At 34.7% G+C, this 8,775-nt stretch overlaps 1 protein-coding gene across 1 annotated transcript; it reads left to right on the forward strand.

The window, feature by feature from the left end:
• The first annotated feature begins 718 nt into the window (after positions 1-718).
• On the forward strand, positions 719-4,775 carry LOC121954528 (SLC35A4 upstream open reading frame protein-like). Its single transcript, XM_042502081.1, has 3 exons — positions 719-783; positions 2,129-2,227; positions 2,402-4,775. Exons 1-3 carry the CDS (start codon positions 769-771, stop codon positions 2,597-2,599), a joined length of 312 nt encoding a protein of 103 aa, XP_042358015.1. The 5' UTR covers positions 719-768; the 3' UTR covers positions 2,600-4,775.
• The last annotated feature ends 4,000 nt before the right edge of the window (positions 4,776-8,775 follow it).

Here is an 8,775-nt window from a genome sequence, read left to right on the forward strand (position 1 = left end):
AACAGCAATAGGAAATTTCAAGTTTTAGGGAACATTCAAATGTAACACTCAAATGTTTTAATATTCATTTTTAGGCTGTGTATTAATCTTTTTTCCTCCGAGATGTAGTTAGTAGAAATATAGAGTAGCAGATGATGGAAATATTACAAGTAAGATACAAGTACCTCAGAATTGTAGTTAATTGTACTTAAGTACAGAAGGACTACTTAAATTAATAATAATAATAATTATAATAATTACTTTTTTCTGACATGACATTGTAAAATCTGAAAATAAATGGCCACATCTAATTTTTTTAATATAATTTACCAAATCTCTCTCTTCTGAAACGAGTCATGAGAGGAATTAAGACAGTGGCATCTCACATGCGGAGTGATAACAAACCAAAACTGTAAACTTGCCAACAAATGCCAGGTATTTCCCACTTACATCAAGATCTTAATACTACTACTAAAATTGGTCTTAAACTTCTTAAATTTCTTTCACAGTGCATTAAAAAATACTTTAAATGTATTATACATGCCGTAAACGGTAGAATAAACAAATTAAGAGAATATATTTTTTCTCAAATCTACCTTTGTTATTGTCTAATAATATTAATAATAATACTAATAATAATAATACTATACGACTATCATGCAGTTTGTAGTGATAAAACCCAGGAGGTGGCGATAATGCGACGCATTTGGATGCCAACCGCCAAAAAAAACTCAACAGAAGAAGAAAAAAACGAGCGACGAAGAAGAAGTCAGACACATCAATACAACTATGGCAGATGACAAGGTCGGAGTTTTAAACCTTCTACACTAACTTTATATTATAGCTATTTGGCCTTAAAATATTATTATAACAACCCGCTTAATTTACGGTTTTATTCATCAGTCATTACCTCGCGTTTAAGTTTTCAGACTATCGTAACGTAGCAACCTGGTGTTGGTTAGCTTAGCATAGTTAACGTTAACCGAAGTGTCAAGTAGCTAGTAGGCTAAAGCTAGTAGTCTTAACCAGCTAACCAGCAATATAGATATAATGGCGATTTTTTAATACGGATGTTTTGAACATATTGACAACAGGGGACATGAATAAGCTGTTAAATGTATCTAAGAACGAATTAACAGCTGACAATGATTATTGAGCTGCTAGCTAACTTCGCTAACCTACTAAGAACTTGTTTAAGTGTTTGTTAACCATTTAAAACCTGGATGGACATCAGTTTTCTTGTGCTCACAGGCTATTTAATCATTTGAAACGTGAGCAAATTGGTTTGATTTCCTTCAAAAATAAGGGGCGAAATGCAGAGACCAATTCGGCTAGAAATGTCCCACAAGGTGCAAGAAATTAGTCAAAACTGACGAGGAAAATGATCTGTAAAATAACTGAAAATCTGATTTTAAAGGGGGGCGACAGTTATTACAAAATTATCAAAAAACTATGAAAGTTTTGCTTAAAAATATATTTATGATCAGTGTAATTAAATGCTTGATTTTATGTGACGAGAAATAATATATATATGACACTTTTACAATTAAATTTGGTTTTCTTCTTTGTTTTTACTTTTCTTTTTTGTTGTTTATTTTCAGATATTTTTTCGTAACTTTTTACTAGTTTTTCGCTACTGTTAGTGGCATGTTTTGTTAAGTTGCCAACTGCCTTCCTCTAATGTTTTAAAGAAATCAATCTGATCAGGTTTCAAGGTCTGGTTCTGGTTCTCGTGTGCACAGTAAAAGCACACGAGAACCAGAAAACTGTAAAGTTTGTTTACTTTGAATTGAGACAACCAGTTTTCAGATGAGGAAAATATGACCTGTATTGCTTAATTTAATTAGACAGCCTTAAAATGTAAAATAACATATTACTCTTCTCAACATAAATGCAGTTAGGGAGGCTGGAAGTTTAGCCTTGCTGATTGTGTTAGAAATACTTTAATGTATTTAATTAATTAATAACCAGTTCTTGGAAGAATATGAACAAGATGCTCTAAAACTGAGTTTTGTTATTGTTAGTCCATGAGTACATGAAAACAGGAAATGCGTAAATTAAAAGTATTTAAAATTAGATGTGCTCTGCTTTCAGTTAACCATTGTCACCTACTCTAAACTGTTTTTTGTTTGTCTTTATATGTGTGCAGGGTCCTCTGGGTCAGCTCAAGGACCTGGTGGAGCTGAAGGACCAGTTGGAAGACATTCAGAGACGGATGGAGGATGAGATACAGGCTGGGGTTCCTCCTGTAAGGCTCACACAGGCACAAATGAGTACACACGCAGGTTACACTGTCTTGAATTTTGCCCACAGGCCAGACAGTTATAAGAGTATAAACCGTTAAAGAGCAGATGTTGATATAAAACCACTGATCTGACTGTCAAGCACCAGGTCTAATATCTCATCTCTTTTGCTCCTGAAGGGAGGCAGTCTGCTGGCATCTCCGTTCCTGAAGGGTTTTCTCGCCGGGTACATTGTTGCAAAGCTGCGCTCTTCAGCGTTGATGGGTGTTGCTATAGGAACGTGTACTGGAATCTATGCAGCACAAAATTATGCCGTTCCCAACATTGAAAACACTATCAAAGACTACATGCGCAACCTGAAAGGAGGACGCAAATGAGAGGACAGGAGGACGAGAGACAACAAGCAGAGGGTGCCACCACAGCTGCATACGGGAACAGATATGTATTTCAAAACTTAAAACGCTTCAGTTGTTATTATCGTCACCTTCCACATTAATGAGCAAATAGGAAAACTCTAAAATAGCAAGCCAACTGGTGGAGTAAGGTGAAACAGTGATTCTTATAGTATTTCTTCCGATTCAGTTGATCATCTGAACTCTTGCTACATGAGTATCGAAAATAGGTGACTGACATACATTCTGTAAGAAATTGATCATATAAGCAGCATGCGGAAGGGATAACAATTTAGTCAATTTTAAACACGAGAGCCCATATTTCTTACTAAAATAGTCGTAACTTTATTAATGACTTTATTGATATAGCACTTGTTAAAAACAAGTTCTTTACGACATGAAAACGAGAAAATATCAGATGAATAAAAAAATATACGACAATAGAGTTGATTCAATAATGATAGTAATAATATATTTTTATATATATTAATTCTATGGCCAATGATTAAAATTTAGACAAACTCCTACATATAATAAAATAATCAGGGCTGATATAATTTATTTCTGACCTCAACCCCATCCATCCTGACACCAGGATATGTGCATGTTTGTGATTTATTGATACTTAATGAGACCGACCAGTATCCACATGTGCAGGCCAATTTCACCTCTTTTCTTAAGGAGGATCACAAGAGAGAAACACACTGCATCTCTTTTGCTGTTCAGATAGAGAGTCTTGAGTTTCTAAAAGAGGAACACTCTGTCCATAGAACAGCAGGCGAGTTTCAGAGGTGTGTTATCTTTTTTGTTGTATTCTGCTATCTGGTGGTCAGAAATCAATTTTAGCAGCCTTCAGTAATTTCACTTTTTTGCTCAGGGGGTGATAAAACATGTAAAAATGCGCTCACCTCATATCTGATGGTGCTCCTCTCTGTAAAACCTGTCAAAACACTTCATTTTTGCAGGTGTCAGAGCAAAGTCTGTGATGTGGTGTGATGTGACACGCCTCTCCACGTGACTATAGGTCAATTTTTCACCGGGTAAAACATTTCATTTTGAAATAACAGTTCATATCGCTGTATATTTCTCCATGTATTCTACCACTTCCTGCTTAAAACAGTCATTCGGGCTATCAAATGAAAAAGTTTTAGTTGCACTTGTTTTGTTTTTTTTTTTAAACAAAAACAGGAAAATGTGTGTTTAAGTATTGTATGTAAAATATAGATAAAGAGTGCCTACTCTGGTCTGGAGTTGATATTATCATCTCATGCCATGTGTGCAATAGCCTTTCCTGTTGGGGTTGGGCTGCCTATTTCATATGCTGGAAACTAGGAGATCTTTGCACTTATATGATGTTTAGGGATTTAAAGCTGTTGCTCAGTTTCTCCACAGTCAATTTGTTTGTCGTTCAAGAAATATCAAAAGCTGTTACAGAAGATCAGTTACATGTTTACTTATTTGAAATGTGGTGTCTGCATCATCGTTAATGAGTCGTATTTATGTAAAGGTGTTTTTTTTTTCTTTTTGAGGAAGAGATAATGTCAATACATTGTCCATAAACAATGCTGTTGCTGCAGGACGGTAGTCTGAAAACCTGATGCACAGAAAAACACCTTAACAGTAGCAGATTTGATCATGCAAAGATGGTGTTCACATGACCCCGGGTACTGTGTTAATGCTGTTGAAATAAACGCACAATGCTTCTGTGTACACAGTCAGACCTGGAACAGGTATAAGACACAAAAAGCCATATTTTAGTTAACTTGAAGTTGTGCCCATTTTTGATTTTTACTATAACTGGGAAGTGTATTGGGAAACTACATAAAGTGTATGTTTGGTAACTGGAACACAGAAACAACTTGTGCCTATTGACAATCATTTTGTTCATGTATTTGTATTGCATGCTGTCGCTTTCTTTATTTTGCGTTTTGTTTTTGCACGTTTACTCTTACTTTTTACATAACATTTCTTTAAACTCTTGATATGTTGTGGAATATTCAACATGATGGATTAATCGATAGAGCTTTATTTCACCAACTGTCTTTTCATTATGGGTTAGAATTTCTTCTGAAAAAAACAACAACACAGAATCTGTCTCAGTTTTATTTGGGTTGTTCAAATAAATGGGGAAAATACAGTTTCCAATTGTTTCAAAACTGAAGTATTTCTGGTTCCTGATTGTGTTCAGATGTTTGTAAATATTTATAATCGCAGCTTCATCCCCCCAAACTTTAGCCAACCATTCAAGATTTATTTAGGATTGAAAATTTAATAAATGTAAAGAGGCAGTGGACAGGTTTGCCAGCTCAATTTCTCAGAAAATATATTAATTCATTTTTACCATCTGCCCCCCTTGGTTCATACTGTTATTTTTCAATTCGCCTCTTTTACAACTTTTTTTTAAAATCAAATTGATGAGATAGACTCTAAATAAAACATTAAAGTCTTAAAAACAATAACAAACTATTCCTTAACTTTTACCTGCCATTTAAAAAAGTAAAAGATTCTATTCTAATCAATAGCAAAAGTCACGCTGCAATAAACTGATAAGATTATAGCAAGCAGATAAATGGTTATAATTTGGCAATTTATCACCAGTATGTGAAACCCCATTAGCTTATCAAGTACTACAAATATGATGGCAATTAGAAGTTGATAAAAACATAACATGTCAGGATTTGGAGTTGAGTTCTTGCTGGTCTCTGGAGGAGATTTCATCAGCTTCAGTTACCCAGAAACAGAAAACAGATCATGAAAAAATACAATTTATTCTAAGTATTAGCAGCAACAGAAAGCAATCTCTCTTTAAAAATATCCTCGTCCAAAATGATTTAAATATTCTAAGTGCTCCGTCTTTTTAATTTGATTTTATTAAACTCAATTGAAAGCACAGTAAATATAACCACATCCAACGAGCACTACTGCTCACAGATATTTACTGTATAAACAGAATCGGAGGAACAACATGTATGTACTCACCACAGTATCAGGCGTCAACATTGTGCAGAGTCAACCAGCCTTTGTTGCCGACTACAAAGACAAAAACTTGAGTCAACAATGTGTCTTAAAACATGATTCAGAAATGATCATTGCTGTAATGCTATAAATGTTTCACAATTTTTAAAATCTGCATTTGGATCCAGAACTGCCTCACTGTACAAAGAGCAATTAGCGATGATGGACTTTGAGTACACCAGATGATTTTTTCATACAATTGAATGTAGAATGAAATATCAATAACAACTAATTTAACAAAAAATATTGGATCGGCACGGAAAAAGAAAAAACAAGAAAACAAAAAAACAAGAAGGGCTGAAATATTAACCCCTATAGCAGACATAATAACACAAAACATTAACATGAAATCTATAATGTAAAATATAGCAAGCAAAACTGTAACCAAGTGTGTGTGACAATTGGGAAAATAAGTTTTTATTTTTTTGCTGCGGTAAAATCCATTTCAGGGTATTTTCCTTAAAAAAAAAAAAGGTCTTATAATGATTTACTGATTGGACAACAAATGATGGCTTTTTATTTAAAATACTACACACTATAATAAAGAAACAACATAATAAAACACAGCTTTAAAACTACAAATAATGTTAAAATAATTCTAATAATAATAAGTGTTGTGGTCATCAAAATCTCATCTCAATCTGACATCATTAGTTATCTTGTTTTACCAGCACGTGCATTGCAGTTGGCCTGTCCCATGGATCCAGGGATCATTTGCCCGTTGGCTTGGTTCACACACCAGCACTCGTCCATATAGCACTGCTTGGCCCGGTACTGGCCGTGCTCATCACAGACGGGGCGGAAACCTGGGACCTTCTCTGGCTTCATACCAGCTTCCTCCAGCTGGCAGTCAGTGGCATGCAGAGGAACTGGAGGAGGAATGAAATGTAATTATAATCAAAAATTCAATTATGAATTCATATATTGTACATGTACAGTATACACATGTGGTAATATAGTAAATATATACAAAACATACGGGTTTTCTCTGGGGCTCTGGTGGATTTGTCCTGCAACACAATCAGTGAAGCAAAAACAGAGAAAAAGATTAAAACCATATCTTAAACTTGATTTTACAAGAATGTGACAGGATTCATTCCACAAGAGGAACACGACAGCAACATTAGTGTTACTGTATAAAAACTGGACTTTTATTATTATTATTATTATTATTATTATTGTTATTATTATTATTATTATTTTAAATCACATTAAAATAAAAAAAATAAACCCGAACCTTCACTGTAACTAGAGCATAACTGATAAAATAACTGGCCTCTATTTGGGATATTATCTTATCAGTATAGGTCTTTTTTGCAATAAAAAAATAGAGAAACAGCTTATCCATCTGAGTGCACTGAAAAGTCAATTTCGTTTGTCCTGTTTTACACAACAAACTAGTGATCCCTATACATTTTTGGTAAAAAAAAAAAACAACAAAAAAACCCCCACAATATATAATAGGATTACTGAAACTCAAGTATTGATATTAACATCAGTCTCAAAAGTCTGGTATTGAACTTTTGTTTTTACCTCATCCACAGCGACATCCATCAGCGCAGACAGGGCCTTCATTGGCATTTGCATGCGCATAGGCACAGAAACTACAGACAGAAAGAGAAACAGTGTGAGAGAAAAATAACACTGACAGAGGAAATGAGAGCTCGACCCCAACAGAGACATTAGAAACCTGGATCCAGTCTAGTTTGAATTTTAAACCAAAGACAACCATTACAATGCAGCTCAACCTTTTATTCTGTCTGTCTTTTGAGGATATGTGATATTCTGCTAAATGCAAACAGTGAAAAGATTATTAATCCAGCCTCCTCACCAGATCTGCCATTCGTCAGCTCTGACTGCAGGTTGTTGTTCTGCTCCTTCAGAGACTTGATGTCGTCTCTCTGGCTGAGGAGGAAGTAGGCGATGGTCGCCTGGCCCACAATCAGGATACAGGCCAACAGGGTTATACCTGCCACCTTATAGGCCCGGGAAGGGGAGCGACCACTAGAGGGCAAGAAATGATGGGATCAGGTAAGTTGAGGTAGAGAGGGAGACGAGAGACATGTTTCATTTGGAGGAAATGTTGGACATTTACATGCTAAAATGGAGTCAGATGCAGAAACAACAAGGAGACTTCCAGAATAAAGTCATGATATTATGAGAAAAAACTTGTAATATTATGAGAATTAAGTACTAGTTTTACAAGAAAAAAAGTCGTAATTTTATGAGAATAAAGTCATAATACTATGAGAATAAAGTCATAATACTACAAGAATAAAAGGAGATATTGTGTTACGCAGGCAGCTTGCTTGGCAACCATTGTCCACGGTTGCTAAGGAGACTGCCTGTGCTCTTGCTTGTTTTATAGTTTGCTGTTTTATATTTTTGCTTGTAAAAATGTGACTTTATTTTCATAAAATAACAACTTTATTCACATAATATTACAAGTTTATTCTCTGAATAATATGAGTTTATTCTCAAAATATTACTTTTTCCTCATGATATTACAACTTAATTCTCAAAGTTACCACTTTATTCTCATAATATTATGACTTTATTCTCAAAAAATAAAGCCATAATATTATGAAAAACAGTTTTTTCATGGTCCTAATCAATAATTGATATTTTTCACAGACAAAGAGGTCATACAGTCTAAATACTTCGATGAGATATAATGAGAGACAGAGAAAACATAGAAAGCGAGGGAGCAGCAGAGGAGTATTCAAAGTATGAGGAACATTACTGAGAATCATTCGATGAAACAGGAACCTCAGCCGTGGTATTTATACGCAGTGCGTCACCGCCGACTGAGAGGTTAAATCAGCTGTTGCCGAGCAGATCCTTAAGCGAAAGTTTGGGAATTTTGCATATCTGTCTTTTCCCCTTTCTGGCTCACAATGAGGCCTCCTTTTGGTAATTCTTATCACTTTAAATATCAGTGCCTTTCTGACTTCCAATCTCAGCTAACCGCGGTGTCCACTCTGGAATGAATTGATGCCAAAATCATTAAATACAGTCTTGTTTTTTTAATGTGTTAATAAACATTTTTTTTCAATTAAATGGGATTTAATCAAAAACAAAAACACCTCCTGAAACACCATCCTTAAAATGTTGGTATAATTAAAACTGATTTAAAGGGCTATACC

Source organism: Plectropomus leopardus, chromosome 15, assembly GCF_008729295.1.
Source record: "Plectropomus leopardus isolate mb chromosome 15, YSFRI_Pleo_2.0, whole genome shotgun sequence".
In the NCBI taxonomy this organism is placed as follows: domain Eukaryota; kingdom Metazoa; phylum Chordata; class Actinopteri; order Perciformes; family Serranidae; genus Plectropomus; species Plectropomus leopardus.

Excerpts from the sequence above, each read along its gene's own strand:
- LOC121954528 (XM_042502081.1), top strand. Across the intron at positions 2,228-2,401 it reads TACAGGCTGGGGTTCCTCCT|GGAGGCAGTCTGCTGGCATC; the intron begins GTAAGGCTCACA and ends TTGCTCCTGAAG.